This window comes from Conger conger, chromosome 9, assembly GCF_963514075.1.
Source record: "Conger conger chromosome 9, fConCon1.1, whole genome shotgun sequence".
Lineage (NCBI taxonomy): Eukaryota > Metazoa > Chordata > Actinopteri > Anguilliformes > Congridae > Conger > Conger conger.
In genome coordinates, this window is record NC_083768.1 from 37,104,576 (window position 1) to 37,132,508 (window position 27,933).

Consider the following 27,933-nt stretch of genomic DNA (forward strand, 5'->3'; position numbering starts at 1 on the left):
TGACGAGCTCCATACTCAACACGGTTTCATTCCTCTCTCTGATAATTTGGATCCGTTTTTTCTTCCTCGGTTTGTCGATTCCTGTAAACCCCAAGCATATATTCCATCCATCCATCCATTATCTTAACCCGCTTATCCTGAACAGGGTCGCAGGGGGGCTGGAGCCTATCCCAGCATACATTGGGCGAAAGGCAGGAATACACGCTGGACCGGTCGCCAGTCCATCGCAGGGCACACACACCATTCACTCACACACTCATACGTATTAATTAAGCACATGTAAATTATGTCATAATAATTTTACCTGAAATCGGTGGGTATGAATCATTTGATATCTTGTCTTCATAAAATCTAGATTCTTATAAAGATTCCTTTATCAAGTTGCATTGGTGGAACGTGGAGGGCAATTTAGACTCCAATCAACCTAACCTGCACCTGGACTGTGGGAGGAAACTGGAGTACCCGGAGGAAACCCACGCAAACACGGGGAGAACATGCACAGAGAACTCCGCACAGAGAGGCCCCGGCCGATGGGGATTCAAACCCAGGACCTCCTTGCTGTGAGGCGGCATTGCTACCCACTGCACCATCTGTGCCACCCGAGCATATATTTCAGATTCATTTTGGTAGACAGTTGGATATACTAAAGAAAAACATTGAGTGTTGGAGGACTTTGCCTTTGTCTTTTATAGGGTGCATTAACCCTCTATTATATTTGGGGTCAATTTGACCCCATTCAGAGTTTGACATCTCTTAAGAACAAATTTGTATAAAATGTACAGCCACTTTTTTTTTTTTTTTTTTTTCTTTGTGAATAATTCTGGTGGCACTTTCCCATACAGGGGCAAAACTTACTGTACCTTAGGCTCTAAAATGAGATGTTTCTCACAGATTTTTCACATTTACAGATAAAAGGCTAGTAATTTGGGAGACAATAAGAAGGTGACAAAGAATTATATAAAAATATGTTTGTGTTTATTTCGACTGTTGGGCTCAATTTGACCCCATATGTAAAACCTGTCATACAGTATGAACATAATAGGAGGATTAATGCTGTCAAAATCACAGAGATCACATTTTCTCCCCATTCTAATGATTGATGTGAAGATTAACTGAAGCTCCTGGCTTGTATCTGCATGATGGTATGCATTGCACTGCTGCCACATGATTGACTGATAAGACAATTGCATTAATAAGTAGGTGTACATGTGTTCCTGATAAAGTGCTCAGTCAATGTATGTTCAAGTACTTTTTTTCTCCCTGTATAATCCACAGTGCCATTGGGTAGCTGTCCATGGTTCTGATGTTCATGGAACTAGGACCTCCCTGAGTGGCCAGACACTACTCCAGTTTAACCAATCAAATTTCACTGTTATACCAGCAGACGCATACCCCCCACAGACCCAGTCTCTTCCACCAGTGTAATCAATAGCTGGGTGGTGTCACGGCGGGGAGGACAGAGGACCTGAAGCAGACACAGGGGTGTGGAAAATGGCAGATTTACTGGCAGATGAAGGGGCAGACAGAGCGTAATCACGAACAGGCAAAAGATCAAAAAGCAGATCTAAAAGAAGAGTCCAAGACAAGACGAACTAGCTAGGTGCAACTGAAAAGGATAGGTATAAATACACAGGGGAATGAGATAAACTAGGCGGGGCATGGGAGTGAGGGCAGTCTAACAAATAAACATCAGGTGAGACACATGAAAGGGTAATAGCACAATAACGAGGGGGAAACAAAAATGTGGACCACCAAGCCGGTAAATGCACACAGTAGACTCGAGGTTTGAGTCAGGTACTGTGCAGGTGTGTGTTCACTGATTTAAACTTCCTAACAAATTATTCTAAAAGGTAGGAAGGCGTTTGGTGTGGTTCTACCGACGCCTTCCCTAAGGGTTTATTTTCTTCTTTTATTTTGGGCTCGTGTGAGCCGGCGGTAGAGGGACGTTGTCCCCGGTAAATGTATTTTGGTTTGTGTTTATTCCTGAGCTGCGCCTCATGGTTTTTGTTTAGCCTACGCTGTTTTTGGCTAGGTTGTATTTTTATTTCATTGCCCCTGATTGGGCACTCTCTGTGCTCGTTATTCGGCACAGTTACTGGTCGGTACACTCGCCCTGTTCTCAAAGGGTCGTTTTATTTTCTTCAGCCATTTTGGGCTCCTTTTCTGTTTTCCCTATTAAGAATCGCCTTCGGGTTTGTTTTTGTTCTCCCCCCTGTTACGGGAGTTATTCTCATTTTTTGTCCCACTTATCCCTGTACTCTGCCCCTGGGATCTAGGAGGGGTATTATTTAGTCGCACTTGGTCCTCCGCTCCAACCCCACCCTGATAGAACACAAAAGCCACCCTGGAGAGACCAGCGACTTATACCGGAATGAATGTGGGAGATTCCCCGCTGGAAGCAGTGGTCGCCGCTCAGCAGGCTGCTTTAGGTAGGCAGGAACAGGCGCTGCAGGTGCTGCATGCACAGCAGGCTGCTACCACCGAGCAGCAAACACGGGTGTTCCAACGTCAGGATGAGATCCTGGCCAGATTAGGCAGGCAGCAGGACGTGCTGCTGGAGCTCGCTGATAGTTTTCGGCATTTAGCAAGCGAGTTCCGCTCTACACAGGGACTAGCACTATCTCCTGACTCCTCCCAACCACCCACTCTCCCTCAACCGACGGTGTCCTCTTACCAACCCATTACACCAGTGGTCAGGGAGCCCAAATTGCAGTTGCCGTTACGGTATGGGGGGGAGGCGGGTAAATGCAGGGGGTTCTTATCCCAGTGCCTGATCTTTTTTAAAGCACAGCCCTCACGGTTTTCCACTGAAGATGCTCGTGTAGCGTTTATTCTGTCACTTCTAACCGATAAGGCTCTGGCCTGGGCAGACCCGCTGATTAGGGCACAATCCCCAAAAATGGACAACTCTCAAGTCCTCATTCAAGAAATGACCAGGGTCTTCGACCACGATATCACGGGCAAGGAGGCGGCGGCTTGCCTAACTTGGATGAGGCAGGGAACGCAGAGTGTCGCGGAATTCTCCGTGGCGTTTCAGGCTCTGGCAGGGGAGACGGGGTGGGCGGATGAGCCTCTCATGACACTATTTACAGGCGCCTTGTCAGACCCCGTCAGGGACGCACTGGCTATAGTAGAGCCACCAGGGGATTTAGGCTCGCTCATATCTACCGCTATCCGGATCGATAACCGGGTACGGGAACGTGAGAGAGAGAGAGCCGGCAGATCAGGCGGGATAAAATGGCCGGTTTTACCTAGCCTGGGCAGAGGTATTGTGGCAGAGGAGAAACAGGGGGCACACCAGGTAGAGGAATCCATGCAGCTGGATGGGACTATGCTGGCGCGGCCCAAGAGGCGCCTCGGTCCGTGCTACTTTTGCAAAAGAACAGGGCATTTAGTTAAAAACTGTCCAGACCAAAAAAGTAAAAGGGCAGTCCCACTAGCGGAGCGGAAGTCGCTAGTGGGACCGGCCGAGGGTTTTAACTTTCGCACTACTATGCCCGTCGAATTGACGTGGAGAGGGGGCGTGGTGGAGGCTGAGGCTTTTATCGATTCAGGGGCGGTGGATAATTTTATGGACCGTCAGTGGGCTGAACAAAAAAGATTGCCGGTTCGGTCTATGCCACAGCCCCAGTCCGTCACGGCTCTCGACGGTCGCCCCTTGGGGAGCGGGGTAGTTCGCCACAAGACCGAGAGGGTTACTATGCGGATCCCGTTTCGGGGCCACCAGGAGCGGATTTATTTTTATCTGGTTGAATCTCCAGCTTATCCGGTAGTCTTAGGGCACGTATGGCTCGTTAAACATCAGCCATCCATCAACTGGGGTAATCGGAGCAATCCGGTCTCTCGGTGGGGTCCGCACTGCACTACTCATTCTGATCAGAGGCATTCGTCCTCGACTCCTCCCAGAGAGACTGACATAGAGCCCCTGGGCCCTAATTCCAGTGGCCCGGAGGAGCAGGAGGCTAGTCTAGAATGGGACTCAGTCTATGATTGGGAGCGTCCTATTGACGAATGGGAGGGCAGTGAGGGAATGGACTGGGACACACAGAGCCCTTTCCAGACTACAGGCAGTGAGGGTGAGAGTCGAATGGTAGGGGCTATTGAGTTCCCATTGCCCAATAACGTCCCAAGGGAATATAACAGGTTATCTGAGGTATTCAGCAAACAGAGGGCGACCACACTACCTCCACACCGGTCGTACGACTGTGCGATCGACCTGTATCCGGGGACAGTACCACCTCGTGGTTCACTTTATTCTCTGTCTGTGCCAGAAAGTAGAGCCATGAAGGAGTACATTCATGAGGCTTTAGCCAGCGGGTTTATAAGACCATCCTCGTCACCAGCGGGAGCAGGGTTTTTTTTTGTTAAAAAGAAAGACGGGAGCTTAAGGCCCTGCATTGACTATCGAGGGCTTAATGCTATCACAATAAAAAATAGATATCCCCTGCCACTTATGAACTCAGCATTTGAGCGCTTACAAACGGCGTCGATATTCACTAAGCTGGACCTCAGGAATGCGTACAACTTAGTGCGTATAAAGGAGGGTGATGAGTGGAAAACTGCGTTTAATACTCATTCGGGACACTACGAATACTTAGTGATGCCGTTTGGCCTCACCAACGCCCCCGCGGTATTCCAGGCGTTTGTCAACGATGTGCTCAGGGAGATGCTAGAGAAGTTTGTGTTCGTCTATCTAGACGATATTCTGATCTTCTCTGCCACTCTCTCTGAGCACATTCGTCATGTAAAACTGGTCTTGACACGCTTGTTAGAGGCTCGACTGTTTGTGAAGGCGGAGAAGTGCGTTTTTCACGCAGATTCCGTTTCTTTCCTGGGGTTCATTGTGTCGGCCGGTAAAACGGAGATGGACCCGCAGAAAATCGACGCCGTAAAAAACTGGCCAACGCCGGAGTCTGTTAAGCAGGTGCAGAGGTTCCTGGGGTTTGCAAATTTTTACCGGCGTTTCATTCGTAATTTTAGTACTGTGGTCGCCCCCATTACCGGGCTCACTAAGAAGAGTGCGACGGCACGATTTGTTTGGACTCCGCGGGCAGAGGCAGCGTTTGTGGAATTGAAAAGGAGGTTCTGCTCGGAACCTATACTTATAACACCTAACCCGTCACTGCCCTTCATTGTTGAAGTAGACGCTTCTGAGCTGGGGGTGGGGGCCATTCTCTCACAGCGGTCACCAAGCGACCAAAAGGTTCATCCCTGCGCGTATTTCTCCCGGTCGCTGTCCCAGGCCGAGAGGAATTATGACGTTGGGGACAAGGAATTATTGGCTGTAAAATTAGCCTTAGAGGAGTGGCGTCATTGGCTGGAAGGGGCGGAACACCCTTTTACTGTGTGGACAGATCACAAAAACCTGGAATACATCCAGACTGCAAAGACACGCAATTCGCGCCAGGCGCGCTGGGCGTTGTTCTTTGCCCGTTTTTCGTTCATTGTGACTTACCGGCCAGGTTCCAAGAATGTAAAACCTGACGCCCTTTCACGAGCCTTTGATAAATCGGACAGGGAGCACACTCCGGAGCCCATTATTGCCAAAGCACAGATCGTGGCGCCTGTCAGTTGGGATATTGAGTCGGCGGTGCAGAAAGCGCTGTGCCATGAGCCAGACCCAGGGGGGGGGCCGTCTCACTGTCTCTTTGTGCCCGCTAGAGTTCGGTCTCAGGTGCTACAGTGGGGACATGCCTCACAGCTGGCGGGTCACCCAGGGGCGCACCGCACAAAATACTTTTTGTCCCGACGGTTCTGGTGGCCCGGTATGGAGAAGGACGTTAGGGAGTTTGTGGCTGCCTGTCCGGTTTGCGCTCGCAATACGAACTCCCACCAGGCTCCCTCAGGGCTATTACGGCCGCTGCCCATCCCGGGAAGACCATGGAGCCATATCGCTTTGGATTTCATCACGGGATTACCACCCTCCGAAGGCAAGACGGTCATTCTGGTGGTGGTTGATCGCTTCTCTAAGGCAGCGCATTTTGTGGCGCTGCCCAAGATACCGTCGGCAGCGGAAACTGCGCGGCTTGTAGTCGACCACGTGTTTAGGATACACGGCCTTCCCCAGGATGTGGTGTCTGACCGCGGACCGCAGTTTGCTTCCCATTTCTGGCGTGCGTTCTGCTCCCTGGTAGGCGCCTCGGCGAGTCTCTCGTCAGGTTTTCACCCGGAGACCAACGGGCAGACAGAACGTACCAACCAGACTCTGGAGAACATGCTCCGGTTTCTGGCCACGACCAACCCCACATCCTGGAGTCGACAGCTCACGTGGGCCGAATACGCGTATAACACTCTATGCAATGCCTCCACGGGTCTCTCGCCTTTCGAGGCACAATTCGGGTATGCTCCACCGCTGTTCCCGGAACTGGAGCGGGGGGCTGAAGTGCCTTCTGCGGAGGCTTTTGTACGACGGTGTCGGGCCACCTGGAGTAAGGTGCGAGCCGCGCTCTTACGGGCCACCGCCACCCAGAAAAGGCTGGCTGATAGGCGTCGTCGGGCGGCACCATCCTACAGGGTAGGGCAGCGGGTATGGTTGTCCACACGTGATTTGCCATTGCGGGTCGAATCACGTAAGCTCGCTCCTCGCTACGTGGGGCCTTTTAAGATCATTCGGAAAATCAACCCGGTCACGGTGCGCCTCCAGTTACCCAGGTCCATGAAGATCCACCCCACCTTCCATGTCTCTCGCCTCAAACCGGTGTGTACTAGTGTGCTGGCCCCGGCGGAGGTTCCTCCACCACCTCCACGGCTGATCGATGGGGGCCCAGTCTACACCGTGCGCCGCATTTTGGCAGAGCGCCGCAGAGGCAGAGGCAGGCAGTACCTCATTGACTGGGAGGGTTTCGGGCCGGAGGAGCGCTGTTGGGTCTCCTCTAGGGACATTTTGGACCCGGAACTGATTCGGGAGTTCCACAGGCAGGGGGCTGAGGGAGCGTCTGGGGCCGCTCCTTAGTGGGGGGGTCCTGTCATGGTGGGAGGTTATTCCCGTGGTGACCGCTAGAGGGCCTGGGATCATTGTTATCACCTGTTTGCATTAGGGGAATGGCCTCCCAGCTGTGTATTTAAGGCCAGTTTGTATGAGCCTCAGTGCTTTTGTGTTACTGTTCGCTCTAACACCAAGCCGGTAAATGCACACGGTAGACTCGAGGTTTGAGTCAGGTACTGTGCAGGTGTGTGTTCACTGATTTAAACTTAAACTTATTCTAAAAGGTAGGAAGGCGTTTGGTGTGGTTCTACCGACGCCTTCCCTAAGGGTTTATTTTCTTCTTTTATTTTGGGCTCGTGTGAGCCGGCGGTAGAGGGACGTTGTCCCCGGTAAATGTATTTTGGTTTGTGTTTATTCCTGAGCTGCGCCTCATAGTTTTTGTTTAGCCTACGCTGTTTTTGGCTAGGTTGTATTTTTATTTCATTGTCCCTGATTGGGCACTCTCTGTGCTCGTTATTCGGCACAGTTACTGGTCGGTACACTCGCCCTGTTCTCAAAGGGTCGTTTTATTTTCTTCAGCCATTTTGGGCTCCTTTTCTGTTTTCCCTATTAAGAATCGCCTTCGGGTTTGTTTTTGTTCTCCCCCCTGTTACGGGAGTTATTCTCATTTTTTGTCCCACTTATCCCTGTACTCTGCCCCTGGGATCTAGGAGGGGTATTATTTAGTCGCACTTGGTCCTCCGCTCCAACCCCACCCTGATATGCCCATTAAACTGCTTACAACATAGAGCAACATGATCAAAGTAGAGCAAAGCCAAATATATGGAGGAAATATGCTGTCCTGCTTTAAAAAATAGGCAGTTTTTTTTTATCAAAGCACCTTTCAAAATTGCGCTTGCTGGCTGATTCAGTTTCTTTCTGTCTGACATTTGGGCCAGGATTCAATCAGCTTGTAAAATCAAAGTTTAAAATTTTAATAGTACAATTACTTCTTTCATCAAACACAGTCTGCAAAGTTAACTTCCAGCATCAAAAAAGGAAAAACTTTGAAGTATTTATTTGAGGGCAAATGTTAATTAGAAATGTTTATCTTCTAGAGAATGAAACCACAGAACATAGTCTTGTTTGATATCAATAGTTTAAAAATCATAAAAAGCATTTATAAGCCAAATTTCTCAGGTCTATTATTCGGACTGTGCTCTTCTGAGACACACAGTCCAACATGATTGGAACAGCATGGATCATGAGTGGCTTCTTTCTCCACACTTTGGCCTTTCCATCACTTTGGTAGAGTTTCATCTTGTCCATTTGTCCACTTTGTTCCAGAACTTATCCCTGGTTATGGGTATGCACTTTGTTGTACGTCGCTCTGGATAAGAGCATCTGCCAAATGCCAATAATGTAATAATGTAATGTAAAAGAACATTTTGCGGCTCATCTCTGTACTTCTTTGCAAATTGTAATCTCACCTTCCGATTCCTACTACTGATGAGTGGTTTGCATCGTTTGGTATAGTCTCAATATAGCCTCTATATTGCTGCTCTTATTCTTAGTCTTATTCGAATGGGTGATTGAGATATCTTCACCCCTGCCCTGTGGAGATTGAGATGTCACTGACTGATGGTTTGGCATTTTTCTTCACAGCTCTCACAATGTTTCTCTCACAACTACTGTTGTTTTCCTTGGTCGACCTGTTCAATGTCTGTTGCTCAGTACGCAAGAGTAGACATTCAGAACAATTTATTGTTTAACCAAACAATCTAACAGGACACTTCTGGGCAACAAGAAATAAATGTCATTTAGTTGAGATATCCCACTCCCTCATTCCATCAAATAATAATGCATTCTTTTATTATTCAGTACTGAATTCATATGAATTTCACATTATCTCAGTATCCATTTATCAAATCTGAAACATGGTGTAATATTAAGTTGATGTGAAAAAATCTTTGCAGTGAATGTCCAGTACTGACCATAGAATCTTACAGGAGAGAGAGCTACTACAGATATTAAGCAACCAACTGGGGTCATATCTGATATTGATATCTTAATGGTAAGACATTTGATCCTTTATTGATTGACTTTATTGACTTTGTCAAGCAACATGTTGTCAATAAAGACATACCATTTTTGTCTGGTGATTCCTGTCTCAATTTGGAGTGATGTGATGATTAGGTGATGACATATCCTTTGGGGTCATATATGACCCCAGCCAAAAGCAACACGTTCCACCAATGCAACTCGATAAAGGAATCTTTATGAGAATCTAGATTTTATGGAGACAAGATATCAAATGATTCATACCCACTGATTTCAGGTAAAATTATTATTACATAATTTGCATGTGCTTAATTAAAACGCCAGAGGGTAAGTTTTCTATTATGAAGTAATAAAGATTGAATGTAAAGTTATACATTTGGTATTATAGCACATGGCACAATAGAGTGTGGGGAATTTTTTTTTAATTGTACAGTGGGCTCTAGCAAGAAGTGTGGCTCAGTGGCTGTAGAATAGTTTAGCAGCAGCAAATACAGAGCTTGTGAATAGTATGACTGACTCCCCTGAACGAGTTCACAAATAAATATCAGAGAACAGTGTCATGTCACATTCAAAACAAGGATATATGCAATTTATCACAATGTTACCTCAATAATATATATTGACCTCACATGGGTTGGTCATTTGTGTGTGCAAAATATTTTGGTTGCTTGAGGGTTAAGGGGAGTGTCTTTCTCTCTCCAACAAACCTACCATTTTCTTGGAAGCAGCTAATGCACTGGTAACCGAAAGAACAGATTTTAAATCCATCATACATCCTGCATTGTCACAGATGCAGAAATTGTTTTGTGCAGTGTCACATATGCATTAACTGTGCATTGTCACAGATGCATACATCAAGTTATTTGTATAAACAGATGCAAATATTAACTGAAAGGCTAAACACAACCCTATGTATCCTCATTTTTGTTTGGTCTATTACATATCATATGCTCAGAGAGCATTTGGGATATGAAAATCAAATTTTTTTTATGTTTATGTTTTATTATTCTCAAATTATAGAACAGGTTTAATACAGACTATCATTGAGTCTATTCACAAAATAAATATTATTAGATGCAATATATTGTGTGTGGGAGATTTGGTCTATTATCACATATTATAATAATGACGAATTTACTGTCTTCTCCAGAAAGCAACCTGTTTGTTCATTGACTGAACTGACTGGCTTGCAATTTGTTTTCTTTTCCGAGTGCCATGCAGCTAATACAAGAAAATCTGTGAATGGCTGATTTCTAAATAATCTATTGCATGTACTTACTTCCCTTGCTTTTTCTGAACAGCAATCTGTAGCTTCCTCTGAGTTCTGCCCCCCTCCTTGCTGGAATACACAACCCAATTGGCTGAGAGGAAAAGCCATGGGAGGAGCCAGCCGAGAGAGAGGGTAGATTGATAGAGACAGCTTGTGATAAATCGCTGAGATGGCCACATGCTCTCTCCAGCTCCACATCCCCACTGCAGCAAACCTTCAAACACCCACTCTCACTCCTCCTCACTCCCACACCACTCTCTTTCTCTGCCTCTTTCGTTCAGCATCTTTTTGTCTGCGACCCTTTCTTCTCATTTTCTTCTCACCCTCTATATTTCTTCACCTTTTCTCTCACTGTAGCCCTCTTCTCTCTTTCTTGCTCCCTGACTTCCTCCACAGAGAAATGGAAAGGGTTAATCCTAGCCGATGATGAGACGGCACATGCCGGGGAGTGGGAGCAGATAGACGGACACTCGCCGTGGGGCGAAACCCCCTCTTACCGCCACCGCACACCGGCTCCAGCAGCATCCTGCCATGCTGTAGAGTGACGATCCGATGCAGGATGTAGACGGCTCCCCAAGGCAACCGCTCAACAGATCAGAGGGTTTGAACAGCCCGGTGAACACGCGAGTGTGGGAGATGAACGGCACACACTGCCACGGGCTGATCCACCCCGGCAACTGCAGCTCCAGAGAGGGGGCCAAGGACTCGTCCGGCTGCTACGAGCAGCTCCTGGTCTCCACCGAGGTGTTCCTCATCCTGGGCATCGTCAGCCTTCTGGAGAACGTCCTGGTGGTGGGAGCCATCGCGAAGAACAAGAACCTGCACTCGCCAATGTACTTCTTCATCTGCAGCCTGGCGGTGGCCGACATGCTGGTGAGCGTCTCCAACGCCACGGAGACCGTCGTCATGGCGCTCATAACCAGCGGCCACCTGGCCACACGGAGCGGCCTGATCAAGAGCATGGACAACGTCTTCGACTCCATGATCTGCAGCTCGCTGCTGGCCTCCATCTGCAGCCTGCTGGCCATCGCTGTGGACCGCTACATCACCATCTTCTACGCGCTGCGCTACCATAACATCATGACCGCACGGCGAGCGGGAGCCATCGTCTCCGTCATCTGGGCCAGCTGCACGGTGTCCGGCGTGCTCTTCATCGTGTACTCAGAGAGCACCTCGGTGCTGGTGTGCCTCATCACCACCTTCTTCGCCATGCTGGCTCTCATGGCCTCGCTCTACGTGCACATGTTCATGCTGGCCCGGCTGCACATGAAGCGCATCGCGGCCTTGCCCGGGGGCGCCCCCGTGTGGCAGGGGGCCAACATGAAGGGCGCCATCACTCTCACCATCCTGCTGGGCGTCTTTGTGGTCTGCTGGGCGCCCTTCTTCCTCCACCTGGTCCTGATGATCTCCTGCCCCCGCAACCCCTACTGCGTCTGCTTCATGTCCCACTTCAACGTCTACCTCATCCTCATCATGTGCAACTCCGTCATCGACCCACTCATCTACGCCTTCCGCAGCCAGGAGATGAGGAAGACCTTCAAGGAAATCTTCCTCTGCTGCTGGTGAGGGGGGACCCAGCTCCTGTGCCTGTGAGCTGCCCGTCAGGTACTGAATCACAGGTCCTGAATCAACAGGTACTGACTCACAGGTAATGACTCACAGGTACTGAATCAAAACCGACAAACTCACAGGTACTAACTCACAGGTATTGAATCAAAAGTAACTGATGCACAGGTCCTGAATCAACAGGTACTGACTTGCAGGTAATGACTCACAGGTAAAGACTCACAGGTACTGATTCACAGGTACTGAATCAAAACCGACAAACTCACGGGTATTAACTCACAGGTATTGAATCAAAAGTAACTGACGCACAGGTACTGACTCAACAGATACTGACCTGGCAGGCACTGACCTTTACACAGCAGGTAGTGGCCTAGTGGGTACTCACCTTGACCGTGTAGCTTCTGATTATGGGACCACTGACCCAGTTATTGCTGACCTTGACCTAGTAGGCACTGACCCAGTGAGTACTGACTCTGACTCAGTAGTTACTGTCCCAGTGAGTACGGACTCTGACTCAGTAGTTACTGACCCAGTGAGTACTGACTCTGACTCAGTAGTTACTGTTCCAGTGAGTACAGACTCTGACTCAGTAGTTACTGTTCCAGTGAGTACTGACTCTGACTCAGTACTGTCCCAGTGAGTACTGGCTCTGTCTCAGCAGTCAGTACTAACTTTTACTCAGTAGATAGTCACCCAGTGAGTACTGACATTGACACAGTAGATAGTGACCCAGGGACTACTGACCATGGTAAACTGAATTAGTGGCACTGACCACAGCAGTTTTCAAACTTTGCCCTGAGGAACGACTGTGTACGCTGGTTTTCATTCCAACCACAATTGCAGTCCCAGAATTTGAACAAGGTAATTTTCTTAATTGCGCTATTCATGTTTTGAGGGATTAATCTTTGTGAAAACAGATACCCTTTACCGCATTATCCAACCATGAGACCTGTCTCATTGCTTACTGGTCCTGTTGTTGTTGTTGTTGTTTCTCAGAACCTGATTATGACTCTCGTGAATCTTAAAGAATCCTTAATGTTCTGTCACTGTTTTAATCATTTTCTGTGTTTTTTCAGCAATTCAGCAATCCTTTGTAATTGTGTCTCAGTACAGTGTGATATTTATGCCTGGTCTTTGATTACACAGCTTGAGTGTGTGTTGCCCTGAATGTTGCACATTTTAAATGTACAATGCAGACTCTGTGTGTCGCAGATTTGTATCATATATATATGACTGTACATTTGTACATTCTGAGATAGTGTTTAAAGTGGAAATGGCTGAAAATAAACACACAAACTACCTGATCCCAGTGGCTTTCTGATTACCTGTCACTCCTGTTTCTCTGTGCTGTTAAAATGGTTGGCTGCAGTGAAATGCAAAAAATCTGTTTATGTTCCTCCTCTTCTGCTTAGCACGAATCAATCCTCATGGAACAAACTGAAATGAAAGCCAGAACTAGCATATTTTTAATTCTGGAGCCAGAATTCCGTCCTAGAATAAAATCTGTTGTACTCTGCACATGATAGCACTTGACACGTTCAGCATTTTTATAATTGCACAGCAAATATGAATTATTTCAGTAACACTGTGTGTCGACCCACGGCTGCTTAAACAAATTAAGCTTCTTAGTGTAATTACAGGCACACTGCCACCACTCCATGACATGAGATGAACATCACTGCCAGTTTAATGTGTTAATGAGTTATTGAGCACAGATGACATCTGAAATAACCTGAAATCATTACATATTTAACAGATACTTCAAAGCATAGTAACACCCTTAAAAGTACAATGCACACCATTATTCAAAACATATGGAGGTAAATCACAGTTCAATGTATACATGCATGTAAAATATATGTAGATATGTGTATATTATTACTGTAATGCAAAGTAAATGACGTTCCACTCAGCATTGTCTTCAGTACGTGCATGTGGGGGATCAATCTGCAGCATAACAAATCAGACCTGCATGGCTATAACAGGGTCTGAAATGCGGTGGATTAATAGGTACACATCCAAGCAGCAGCTACAGCAAGTGTCCATTGAATGACAAAGTAAATATCAGCTAGGAGAGTGGATGCCTGTCACAGGCAGAAGAAACCCATTGAAGCTCAAGGGCAGAGTGTGAAAGATCTGCACTGATAGAAAAACAACATCCCCAAAGACATCATAATACTATTCATAGGATAGCATTGCAACTGTTTGCTGGGGAAGAAAGCCAATGCCACATCAACACTGTAATATTTCAGCCTATAAGGGACATCGGATGGCATTTGTAAAGAACTGGGCTCACATGATCACGCTTGTCATAATTTGGCCTTTGAGAAGAAAATCATTTTGGAAAAAATCATGCTGCTATTTCTGCTTCTAAAAATATATATATTTAAAGAATATGGCTAGATTATAAATGCTTTGCCCATTAATAATAGTGACATCATCAATAAAAAAAACTTGATGAAGCTCCTTTATTGAGTATTGGTGTTATTAAACATGATATTGAAGTCAATATTAAGTTGCATTCAAGAACACTTTATAAAGCATCATTAATATAACTGCATTATATTCAATGCTATTCTGTTCATCATTAGCACTTTTTTTTGGCTTGCTCCAATTATTATTATTTTTTTTGGCTTGCTCCTATATGGAGCCCAACCAATCATATGTCCTTAATATGCTATGTCTATAGCAAGCCAGAGAAAAAGGTTTTTAAATACAGACATTACATTAGTTCATCAAAAAAATCCCCGAGTTACATTCATAAAACAATTGAAATACAATAGCATGTTATCCGGTGTGATTGCTGCAGTGTAGCTTTTCTCCAACGTTTACACTTAGTGAGATTAATAATTTTGAGTTGCCCAATTGTGGACAGGAACCTCAACCATTCCGGTTCCAAATACTACTCACAAGTTCCCATATTACACTGCTCCACTGCTCCTAGAATGTTCTCTGAGTCATAGCCAGTTGCATCACCTTGCTCTTTGGACTTGCACAATTCATGCATACTTGTTTGCTTGAACTGTCCCAGCAAATTCAATACCGCAGATGATAATCTGCCTAATCACTGATTATTTTCCCGAATGAAACTCCATTACCGCCCAATTACTTTTTAGCCTAACTATACTTATGACACCAGGCTGTCCAGCGGCGGATAGGCTATAGCTGGGTTCCTCTCAAGATTTCCCCCCGCAGGGGATTGTTCTTTAATTCACACTGAGTGTTTCAGTTGATTTCTTCCCACTGGGGAGTATTTTTTCATTCACACTGAGCGTTTCAATAGTTTTCTTCTAACCGGGGAGTATTTTGTCATTTTACTCTTTTTTCATTTTTTCCTATACGTTTCATTCTGTAATATTTCTATGACAGTATAACTGCAAAAGGAGCTCTACAGATATTGGATGATCTTATAACAATCATGCTGTGTCAGTTTTCCAGAGAGAGGAAGGAACTTGGAACTAACCATTGGGGAGAATAATGGTGCACCCAGCATTTCACAACAAAAGGAGACACAGTAAGAGGAGCAAGATGGGATCATGACCAATCACAGAATAAAGAGGGAATGTGTGGGATGAAGGCTGAGTGACATAGAATAGAATATAAACTCACAGAGCACTTTATTAGGAACATTTTTACTTTATTGCACCTATTTATTAATGTGATTATCTAATCAGCCAATTGTGTAGCAACAGTGCAATACATACAATGATGTACTGTAGATATGGGTCAGGAGCTTCAGTTAATATTCACATTAACCATCAGAATGGGGAAAAAATGTGATCTAAGTTACTTTGACTATAGCATGATTGTTGGTGGCAGACTGGGTGGTTTGAGTATCTCAGAAACTGTCAGGTTCCGTGTTTTCTGTTATCTGTTTTGTCAAAGTCTTTAGTGTTTCCGTTTATTTTTACCCTCTGTGCACACCGTAGTCTGTCTGTCAGTTCACCTGTCTCCCACTTCCTGATTGTCATTTCCCACTCATTACCTGTGTATAAATACCCGTTTGTGTAGTTTGTTGCCAGATTGACATGTGCTTTAGCCTTGCTTTCCAGCGGTTTTCCTGTCTGTGCTGTTCGTGTATTGACCTGTTTTGTTTTCGAATTTCATCTCTTGGATTACCCTCTTGTTCTGTTTTGACCCACTGTGTTTGGACTCTTTGGATATTCGGTTTTTGATTTTGGATTCTGTTTTTGTTTGGACTGCCTTATTGTTATGGACCCTCTGCCTGTGACCTCTACTACGTATTGGATTTCCTTTGTTGTACCCGTTTGCATCGTTACCAAACCCTGGCCTGACTATGAACTGTGTTATCTTCTACATCTCTGTTTGCCACCTTCTGATCCTTGCCTGTTTAACGTGCCCATCTGCCAATAAAGACTTCTATTGTCAACACTTTGAGTTTGCTACTGGTTCTATTGTACTGAAGCCTGACAGAACAATCTGGCCAAGTATGGAACCAGCGAACCCGACCCCGACCCCGAGATGCCCTGCGACACCAGGGACAGAGGCTGGACGTGCAGGAGACCGAGCTCCGGTCCCTGAGCCACGACACGGCCAACAGATGGCCACATTGGCCAACTCCCTGGCCAGCACTCAAGCCTCCCAGCATTGGTCTCTCTGTCCCTGCATCTGAACCCGTCCGGGGCCCTGTCTGCCCCCACCTGAGCGCTATGATGGAGATGGTCGGTCCTGATACCAATATTTCGCCTTTGACATGTACAGACCATACCCCGCATGACAGCTCCTGTCTACACCACAGAGCAATCATTAGGACTAATAACAGCTACTATTTATCATGTAATAATGGTAATGACCAGTCATTTAACCTCTTGCTCCTTCTCCCTCCCCTTTTACGTCAACAGTCTTTCTTTGCCATTATAAATTATCATTTTATATAATTTATAATGTTTTTCAGCCCCATCAGGCTGGTATTTTTTGTGGATAATTCAGTCTCCCACGGTTTGAGGACTCAATCACCTCCCACCTTCTGCTATCATTACACTTTTTTTTGCTGTTGATGTGCCTCGGGTCATGTGCATAAGTAATCTGTGCCTCTATTATCAATGGAAATCTTTTATGCAAAACCATGCTCCATGAATATTGTAATGAATTCTCATGGCACAGGGTCAGTTCTGCGAGCGGACCTGATCAGCGAATATGAGGGAAACAAATGCTTTACAGGACAGAAATTCGGTGCCGCTCCTCCATTTGAATTGGGTTCCTGCTTTGCTTTCCTGAGGAACATCCCTTTGATATTATCAATGTTAAAAAAACAGCAGGAGGGGAGTATCCATGCTGATTGGCTGACCTGCACAAGACTTTCACTGTTGGTTATTAACTTATTCGTTTTAAATTAAAATCGCGATGGATTATGGATTATGCTTTCATCAAATTTTTTCTTTTTTTCTCCCCATCAGTCCAAGTGAGATAGTAATATATCCATCCATCCCCTGGTGGAAATGACAGCTACCAGCCTAAGATGGAATGTGGAATTTGGTTGTGGTCTGCCATCTGTACCAGGATGACCCATCACCTGGATGTGGTCCTGCCAGCAGGCATGGTTCTTATCTCAACCAGCATGTGTATGCTTGACCATCATCAAATTCCAGATAGTATCCAGCAGGTCCAGCTGAAAACCAGGCTGGAACCAAGCTGGAATTTCCACCAGTGTCTGTCTGCCTGGCTGTCTGTCTGTCTATATATCTAATGGGGCTGTGGGAAGTAACATTTTTAATCTGTGTCTGCAATGTTAAGAGAAAAACACTGGACGCTGTACTAAACAAGAAAATGTAACATCTGTCCTAAAATGCCGCACAACATTATACATTTTGTTCCCCGAACACGTGCTCAGAAGTTTGGATATTTATACAAGCAAGCGGTGAATCCGAAGAGACAAAACCAGTTTCTGAATGATCATGTCAGGTGTCTTAGCAACATGCTGAAACACACACAAAATTTTTTTTTTTTTTTAAACAGAGAGTGATTTTGGGTTTGTTACTTTATGCCCAGAACCAAACTTTTCTGAAAGAGAACTATAAATTAAAAACACACAAGTACCTGGAAAACCCAGTAGAAAACATCGCTTTCCTGCTCCTTCAGGTGGGAGCCAGCCCAGAAAGCTTCTCTGATTGATCTTCTGCACAGAAATCAATCTGTGTAAACCGCAACCTGGGGCTTTAGCTCAACAGCCCTCCACCTACTGTGTGCAAGTGTGAAGTCTGTATAAAATCCATAGACAGTTTGCTGGACCACCCTTCAAAAAAAGATATGGTATTCATCACATCTCTCTGAGTCATGGTGGTTGGAAAAACCAGAGAATGATAAAAGAAATACAACCCAAAAGCCCACCTGTCTATCCAGCAATCATCATCCTAGCAAGACTCAACTCCACTGCACTTGAAAACAAAGGGATTGGAAAGCTGAAGAGTTTACTTAACCCTTTCATTTTGTGGAGCTTACCCCCATCTTATTTGCTATTTGCATAGAGTGAATATTTGCAACATCATTCATTTTTGCGACCTCAGACACACAGGGCAGACTGCTTCTAAAAATCACTGTCATTTCAGCACAAAGTCAAATGTAAATCCACACATCCAGGAAAGAAAAGGAACTTCACAACAAACAGCCTGGATATCCTGCTCTTCTTCAGCCATCATGGTGAATGCCATCTCATTGTCAGTTGAAGAAGAAAAAAAGAAGAAAAAACATGAAAAACAGAACCATAGGCTACCAACTGAAGAGTGGGGAGTAATAACGCTGCAGCAACTTCAGAAATAAATGAATAAAACTAAAAATACAGAACACTGCCCACGCTGACGTTATCAGTGAAATGACTTATTTTCAATGCCACCCTGTTCCGTCAGCATGCTAAATGTACCCACACGTTTCCTATGACACAGAGTAATTAAACGGCTGACAGGGCATGTCATTTCAATCCACGTAAGACATATTCAATCAGCTTTCTGTTTTTGGTTTCTCTTTTATGAAATGTCTAATTATGCACTCAGCTGCAGATAATGAGACTAGAAGACCACATTTTGCCATGACAGTCTTGTCTACTCTTTGTATTCTGAAGAGGCTTGCTTTCATTATATTAAAAATGGAAAAGTTTTTCCCAGGTTGAGCACTTCAGCAGCAGTTATGAGTGACGGCAGATAGCTTGTGACTAAAAACTAAGAGTAGAACAACTGTCCACCGTACAGTAGGTCAGGATTCTTTTGTTCCGTTTCTATGGCAGCGGTTAGCAGTTCCTGTGGTGAGTTCTAGAAGGACAGCTCTACATTGCTAACAACTGCATGGCATTCTGCTGAAACTTCAGCTCTGTTAGACCAGCAGCCTTCAACTCAAACTGCTGGAAACAGTTCAGGGGTCAGTCTCATTCCAATTCTGTGAATAGAATCTTGATTTAAATTCAACTGAAAAAGGCCATGAAGTTGAATTTCACTTGACTGGACAGGAATGGATTTACTCCCCAACCCTGGTAGAGGACCAGCCCGGCCTTCATCACAGCATCTCCCCATCTACATCCTCTTGAGGAAGCGGTGTTTATAGTGAGAAGGAAAAACGTGAAATAAATTATACTGGAATATATTTTCAGCACGTGTCAACATGGATTCATCGCAGTTACATTCACAAACATTGTATAGAGCTTACTCAGGCCATGTTACATCATGGTTTTCACAACATATTGTGCAAATGTACAAAATATGTCAAATGTGAAAGCTCTTAATTGACATGTATTTTATTGGGCACGGCATATTCTGACATTTACACCAAATGCAAGTCTACCAATTTTTTTTATATAAAAAGAAATTGGCACCTCCAATCCCACCTGACTTTGGGTGCTCATAAGGCCCCTGCTGTTGGCTTGGGAGAGTGAAGACGAATCACAAACTCAGGAGTCGAACTCGAGCAAAGGACACTGCTATCCCAGCAAACCACATCCCTCCCATACCCCAGGTCCACATGTAGCCAATTGAGCACCACTCCTGTGGGACTGCCAGCCATGGCTGGCACTGGCACGGATTCGATTTCATCACAGACCGTGGTAAAAGCCTTCATTTTTGCATTTTGTACATTTGGGGAAGATTCACACAGAACTATTTTACTGACAACCAAATTTTGCTGCGCCTCTCTGTGCCCAAAAGGCTGAAATACGGGCCTAATATATTTCCATTTAAAGTGTGTCTCATAGTTTAACATGGGCCACGTTTTCCACTGGAAGCCAACTGCTTCTCCTCAGGAAGTGGCCGGGGAGCCCGCCGTGGTTGCATACTCTCTGTGAACGGCTAGCGAGCCGTACAGGGACTCCAGGACGCCCAGGACCCGCTCTTGAATAGAGTCCACTTGATCGGCAGGGCAGTACTCATCCAAACTGGATCTGGCGAAGAAGAAAATGACAACAAAGAGACGGATCACTCGCTGAAAACTCATCTCTGAAAAACAGAACTGTGCATTAGCCTGTAGCGCTGGGATATTTTAATGATGAAAAGATTAACTTGAGCTTGATTGTAAGCCAGTAAATCCCTCAGGGTGACGATTAATAGAGGACTTGCGCTGTTTGGGGTGCGGAGTGCCGTAAAACGGTCAGAGCCAGATGAATGGATATAAAGAGATCTGGAGCACATTCAACGTGCTCTGCATGCAGAGTCATGAATCTACAGCTTTTAAAGGCCAATTACTAAAGATAATGTAGTGACAGGGCCACACCATGATCTAATTACAGCAGAGATGTGTTTTGGAGCAGCACACACGCTCTCACACACGCTCACACACACGCTCACACACACGCTCACACACACGCTCACACACACGCTCACACACACGCTCACAAACGCTCACACGCACACACACGCTCTCACACGCTCTCACACGCTCTCACACGCTCTCACACGCTCTCACACGCTCTCACACGCTCTCACGCGCTCTCACACACACACACACACGCTCACACACGCTCACACACACACACGCTCACATACGCTCACACACACGCACACACACACGCACACACACACGCACACACACACGCTCACACACGCTCACACACACGCTCACACACACGCTCACACACACGCTCACACACACGCTCACACACGCACACACACGCTCACACACGCTCACACACACGCTCACACACACGCTCACACACTCTCACACACTCTCACACTCTCACACACTCTCACACACTCTCACACACTCTCACACACTCTCACACACTCTCACACACTCTCACACATACTCTCACACGCTCACACTCTCGCACACGCTCGCACACACACGCTCGCACACACACACTCGCACACACACACTCGCACACACACACACTCGCACACACACACTCGCACACACACACTCGCACACACACACTCGCGCACACACACTCGCGCACACACACTCGCGCACACACACTCGCGCACACACACTCACGCACACACACTCACGCACACACACTCACGCACACACACTCACGCACACTCGTGCGCTCTCACACGCTCGCACGCTCACACTTGCGCACACTCACGCACACTGTAGCTCTTACCTGGACATTGGGACCAGTGTGGGTTTGGGCTGTAGCTCTTACCTGGACATGGTAACCAGTGTGGGTCTGGGCTGTAGCTCTTACCTGGACATGGTGACCAGCGTGGGTTTGGGCAGGGCCCTCAGGATGAGTCCGACAGCCTGGACCAGTCTCTGGATCTCCTCCTCAGAGCTGACATGGTGGGGCAGTTCGGAGTAATCGCAGGTGAGGCCTGCCTGGTGCACCTGCATCAGAGACCCAGAGGAGAGAGCGCTGATCACTGCAGGCCCTGCGCTACACTCTCCCTTCTTAAAGAACACAGTAAAGCACCTTTAAAGAGCTGGTTTGTGCTCTATGAAGTCACATTGCATATCTGTGTGGACGCGTCTCACCATGGGGGGGCTGACAGAAAAACAGCATCTTAAACAGCTGTTTAAGCAGCATATGATTATCTGCAGGAATGATAATGATGAGGGTGGTTATACTGACGGACACAATTTGCAATTTTATAATCAAGTATATATATTTTTTTGTTCTGTGTAAACACTGTCTGATTGACAAAGAGGATGATGATGTTGATGATGATTGTGGTGATTATACTGACAAGCAAGACTTGCCATTTCATAGTCGGGTGACTCCATTCGATTCCGCAGGCTTTGCACCAGCCTGGCGATGGACTTCATCCTGAGAAACACAAACAGCCCTGAATCTCGCTCCGCGCCATGCCCAAAACCACGACTGAGCATGAAAGAGACAGAGGTGCCCTATTTTACATTACATTACATTCATTTAGCACACACTCGTACCCACAGCGACTCGCGGTACTGGGGAAACAGAAGGGTATCCAACTGATTACGACATTCCATTATTTTAAGCATAAAAGTACAAAACTCATTCATGTGCTGGGTTCTGCTTCAGCAGCAGTCTTTGTGCTGTCAAAGGAGCATGAGGACAATAGCTTCCCTTTTAAACTGGCTTTGCTCAGTATAGTTTCTACACCAGCGGACTTCAAAAGCATGAGAACCCAGTCATGCTCCAAGGTTGCCATTGGTGTCTTTGTTACCCATGTAAACCAAGCGCTGTGCACAAGGGCTTCTGTACATCTAAAGAACATTAGTATCCATGTACAAATAGGGACACTTTCAGCTTTTACTTGCAATGAATAAAAGCATTATCTACAATGAGTTGAAAAAACCAACATACACACACAAGCGCGCATGTATACGCACACACACACACACACACACACACACACACACCATCTAATGGGCAAATCATGGATGGATATGGGAAGTGCATTTCACAGTATGTGCTTGTTCACATATCCTTCAATACTCTCTTGCTTCCAAGAGCAAATATACAAATAATATAAGTAATATGCTGCAGGATTCACCTGCAGGATGCTGGTGTGTTAACACTGATTCTCTATGGAAAATAAATTATCTGTGTGTACTCACAGCCAGGAGACCTAATGTCATACAGACCTGGGTCAAATACGTAATCATTTTGGATTGAAATACTTTTGTATGCTCTACTGAGCTTGTCTGGTGTATTGGAACCTATGAAATGCCTGCCGTCTGGTCCTCTTGGCTGGATCACTTGCCCTTTGCATAGAAAAGCATTTGAATCTAAAACAATTATGTATATGACCCAGTTCCAATGCCATGACCATTTCATTAGCACTCATTATCGTTTTTGTTTGGGTTTTTGTAAGCATTAAACTAGTCATTCGGCAGAGCCAGGCCCACCTGCATCAGGTTTTCTCCCAGGCTTTCATATCTAAAGTCCCCACAAAACGGTTACAAAAGAGCAGGACCCAAACTCTGCCTGCACAGCCCTGTCTGTGTTAACATTTAGCAACGTTATCCGATGATTATGCAAAAACATTAATTATGTCACAGGAGAAATTGTTAAAAATAGCAGTTAGACCCTAAAATTGACATACTTCTACCAAAATTGCTATTGGGTCATTCCGTGAAAATTCTACCAGAGGAGTGGGGGGTGACCACTCAAATTTTGCACAAATGTGTAAATGTTCTTTACACTTACTGTGGACTGTATTAGGTAGAACTACTTGGCAAATATTTAATCAGCCAATCATGTGGCAGCAACTAAATGCATAAAAGCATGCAGACATGGTCAAGAGGTTTAGCTGTTTTTCAGACCAAATGTCAGAATGTGGAAGACATGTGACCTAAGTCACTTTGACTGTGGAATGATTGTTGGTGCGAGACAGGATGGTTTAAATATCTCAGAAACGGCTGACCTCAGCATATGTGTCTGCATGTTTAACTTTGGTCAGTGTACGTTTCCTCTAATTCGAACACGGTCAGAATACATTTCCTGAAGCTCACCCTGGGTTGTCTGCCCATCGTCGGAGTGTTTCTTCACCGTCGTCTTCAACCAAGTCGGCAAAAGCGGTTTCCAGATCCTCCAGCTGTCGAACACGCCTCTCCACACAGTCCACCAGCTCGTCCTGAGAACCCCAGAAAACGCTTACATTGTGACTGAAAGCACACGGCACGGGATTAGGACACACACGTTAAAAGGATGTTATTAAAGATGACTGAGGATAAAACATCCCTTTCATGAGATAGGTGCTAATAAATACAAAAAATGTTGGTAGCAGTACAGTAAAAGCCATTAACAACACTGCTTATGTACAAAATGAGCTGATCTACGACATAAAGACATTAGTTTGTGAGACTGTATAAGCCAGGAGATGTGTTACCTCATCTGCGTTTTCACTGGGCTTCTGGAAACTGTACAGGCCCTGCAGAATGGTGTACTCTTCCTGTGGAAGAGAGAAAGAACACAAGCATGGATAGTGGAGCAAGCATCTGTACCTTTTGAGTTGATCTGATGCATGGACTTGCTCTGCAGACAGACAGACAGATAGGCAGACGCATGGAGGCACACACACACATATTGTATTAGAGGAATTACAGAATAAACCCACAGCCTATGACAGACCTATGTTTGAAAGGAGAAGTCAAGCTCTTGTACTGCAGTCAGCCGCTTAAAAGCAGCCGCTATAAACAGTTGCACTGAACGAATGGAAACCATTATCTAGGAAACGGCACTAGCCGGGGTTTGGCTTCTCTTAATGGAATGGAAACCTGATCAGACTAATGTCCGCCACGGCCTGAGCATTCCGCAGAGAGGGCTACTCGCCTGCGGCTACGCTAATGCTGCAGCGCTCAGCAAATTTATCCCAAGCCTAGTTTCTATGAAAAAAGCCCAAGTCCCTTTCCGGCAGGTCGCTTGGAGTAATGCTCTACTTAAACAGTGGAATGGGAACACTTAGCGTGAAGCGTCAAGCACATTCAACCAACTGAACCTGGAGCGATGCAGCTACAAATCTACATTAAATCACAAATTACTTTCATCAGTCAACTCCAAGAAATACCGCAAATTTAATGGTAATCCAATAAAGAAATAAAAATTAAGGAAAATACCGTTCTATGCTTAATTAAGCTTTCCTGGTAAGCTTTTCCTGGTTCCTTGCCAAACGCAAGTTCTGATCCTATTGGTTGGCTCACTAGCACCAGGCAAGAGCAATCAAGCACACAACAGTATTTGAATCCAAAACAGAAACGTATTTCACCATGGTCTGGTCACATGTCAAAGTATCCAATTAATGAGATGACACAAATTATAACCAGCTAGCTAGGTTGAGAATGTAAGTACAAGATTGTAATATGGATGGCAAAAACAGCCATACAACAGTGTTCCAACACACTGATGCCTTGGAAATGCAAGGTTTTGTAAATACAGGAAGGGTGTCCCTGCTTCATGTTTACAGCCTCCTTGCAAGGACATGCCACTGAGTGAGTGCTTTTAAAACAAGATCGTCTTCATACACAGCCTCAGGCCATTTCCTACTGGGGCTAGTCAGTGGTTGATGAGAAAATGCCTGTTCAGCCACAAGCCATATTCATTGATTGCAGAATAAAGGCAGACCAACCAGGTTTCTCAACTCAAAACACTGCTGAGCATTTCATGAAAACATTCAGAACCTCAATAAAACTTTCCTAACGGAGTTCTATACTCTGAGGTCCTTAGCTGCTGGATTACCTGTGTATACATCTCTTTAAATGGATTTTTACAAGAGAAGAAGTCCAGGTCGATGTCCAGGATGAATGAATCATCTTCCTCTATCGCTGAATGGAGGCTGGCCACAGCTTTAGCTGTTGATCCAGCCTCATCCTTCCCACACTGAGGACTATGGGTCCTTGGAGTCGCCAAACTTCTATCAGCGCTGCTTGAGGTTCTGCTCCCACCTGGTGGCTGGAGTCTGTCACTGCAGGCTGATGCCTCATTCCCAGAGGCTGCAGCTTCCTCAGCCACTGTGCCCTGCGCCCGTGGCCTTTTTACGGCTGGCACAGCTGTCTCTTCTCCCTGCATGCACTCACGCTCCACCGGGTTCACCTGCACGACGCACAGCTGCAGGGGTTTGGGGTTTTCCAGCTGGTCCTGAGGAACGTAGAGACCATCACTAAGGAAGTAGTCATCTGTGCTTGTAACCCTGAGAGGAAGACAGAGAGTCAGAGAGGTTACTCTATCTTGAGGACTCTCAAAAACTGAACAATAGCTCAAAACCTACTATGCTACTAGACTCTACTTTGCTTTACATCTAACAATGTAAAGCCCTTAAATAGTTTCCTTGCCCTGTTCCTGAAAATCAGACAGTGAAGCCTTTAAATAGTTCCACTATCGCTTTCATGCAACTCACAACATACTATATGTAGCCCACAAATAATTCCCCTCTCCTGCTCTAGTAAAGATCTGCTGCGTGCTCCTGAGTGTAAACAACTGGGTGGGTAACGGAGGTATCTAAAAGATGCATGCTACCCCAGGGCTTGAATGACCTGATTGTGGTTGTGGAGGAGTCTCTGCCCACACACATTCTGTGTTCCCCCTCTTTAATCTGCTGGGCCCAATAGGGGTGAAGCCACATCACGTGGGACACGTGTCCAGCGTAAACCATGGGCATGACCCAATTCTCAATGCTCAGCTCACTGTAAAAAAAAAGAGCACATAAAATATTTTAAATAAATAAAAATAATAAAAACAATGTTGCAGAAACAACAGGCGTATTTACACTTAAACTGAGGTTGCGATTTATCGTATTGCAGTATTCTTAAATAAACACAGTGGAATACTCGACCTGAAAAGAGCTTCTTTATCATACACAGTGTCCGCGGGCATGTTAACGGGTATGAGGAGATCAGGGTGAGAATCCAAATGGACCATTTTAATATTCTTCATTGGGATATGCCTTGAAGCTATTGCACGGTATATGTGACGCACAACCTGGGGGAAAACACGATTATTTATTGTAATATACCTCCTATTTAAAACGACAACCGGTGATACGAATTTCAAGGAAGCACGTGCGCATGGCATTTGACATTTTCTAAAACTACTGCAGATCACCGACAAGCTAATAATTGCAATAATGATGCTGGAAGTAGAGCTGGCTACGTTTAGCCATTTTCAAGTTATAAAAATGGAAATGCATGAAGGATAGTTAGCTATGTATGCCAGGATAATTTTAGATAACAAACCGATCTGGCTAACTATTAGCTTTCTGGCTGTTTAATTCCACTGCCCTTCAGTAGACATCTCTTGGTTTATCAAAGCTTACATCGTGGTGGTCTTCAACAATCCACACAGGCAACTCTGTGTATAGCCTTTTCGAGGTTTGACTGTTCATTATTTTTTCCATTGAATCAGTAAATTCTCCGCATTTCCACGTCTTGTTTTCAAAGAATTTTGGTAATGGGGATAATTACTTGAACACACAATAACTCTGCAGTCCGATTGGCTGAGCGAGATCTCAGTAGCTTCTGATTGGTTTAATACTGTCCATCTTGTTTTTGGTCGCCGGGTAGAAACATGCATCCGACATATTTTATTATTGAAGGTCCTACGATTGAAGGTTCTTCGCTTATGATCTATGTAAACGACCCGTGCGTGCAGTTAATATACAAATATAAAAATACAATTTTTACTATTAACTAAAACGTAAAATATTTTTGAAATAAAATATTTATATAGTTTTTCCTTGTTATTTCACAAACTATGGATAGAGCCGAATGACATTTCAGACATAACGCCACATCCCCCTCTAGTGGTAATAATTTGCCCACCTTCTCATACAGATGTAACCCACCCCCCCAAAAAAGTGATGATTACATGATTCCACGGAAAGTAACGTCACCTATACGAAAATAGATGTTAAATTAAGTTAATTATTTACAAGCACATACAAGCAATTAAAGCTAAGTACATGCCTGTGCCACTTTGTTCAGTCAGGAAAATGACTGAATAAATTGAAGGTACAATAATAATAATAATAGGCGGCACGGATGGTGCAGTGGGTGGCACTGCCGGCTCACAGCAAGGAGGTCCTGGGTTCGAATCCACATTGGCCGGGGCCTCTCTGTGCGGAGTTTGCATGTTCTCCCCATGTCTGCGTGGGTTTCCTCCGGGTACTCCGGTTTCCTCCCATAGTCCAAAGACATGCAGGTTAGGCTGACTGGAGAGTCTAAATTGCCCGTGGGTATGAGTGTGTGAGTGAATGGTGTGTGTGCCCTGTGATGGACC

General features: G+C 45.4%; 2 protein-coding genes across 3 annotated transcripts; one reads left to right on the top strand and one right to left on the bottom strand.

Annotated features, from left to right (window-relative positions):
• Window positions 1–8,488: 8,488 nt before the first annotated feature.
• LOC133137650 (melanocortin receptor 4-like) lies at window positions 8,489–13,073 on the top strand. The gene is made up of 3 exons (XM_061255990.1): window positions 8,489–8,492; window positions 8,786–8,817; window positions 10,929–13,073. The coding sequence occupies exons 1-3, from the start codon at window positions 8,489–8,491 to the stop codon at window positions 11,799–11,801; spliced, it is 909 nt and encodes a 302-aa protein (XP_061111974.1). The 3' UTR covers window positions 11,802–13,073.
• Window positions 13,074–19,372: 6,299 nt separating this feature from the next.
• c9h5orf22 (chromosome 9 C5orf22 homolog) lies at window positions 19,373–27,167 on the bottom strand. Of its 2 annotated transcripts, XM_061255595.1 has the most exons (10): window positions 26,972–27,167; window positions 26,492–26,637; window positions 26,193–26,342; window positions 25,399–25,849; window positions 24,053–24,115; window positions 23,676–23,797; window positions 21,939–22,005; window positions 21,714–21,773; window positions 21,427–21,566; window positions 19,373–20,181 (listed from the first exon to the last, which is right to left on the bottom strand). In XM_061255595.1, the coding sequence occupies exons 1-10, from the start codon at window positions 27,050–27,052 to the stop codon at window positions 20,040–20,042; spliced, it is 1,422 nt and encodes a 473-aa protein (XP_061111579.1). In that variant the 5' UTR covers window positions 27,053–27,167; the 3' UTR covers window positions 19,373–20,039. The 2 variants fall into 2 exon arrangements, with proteins under 2 accessions (XP_061111579.1, XP_061111580.1); XM_061255596.1 differs by lacking the exon at window positions 21,714–21,773 and having other exon boundaries at window positions 26,972–27,166.
• Between the last annotated feature and the right edge of the window lie 766 nt (window positions 27,168–27,933).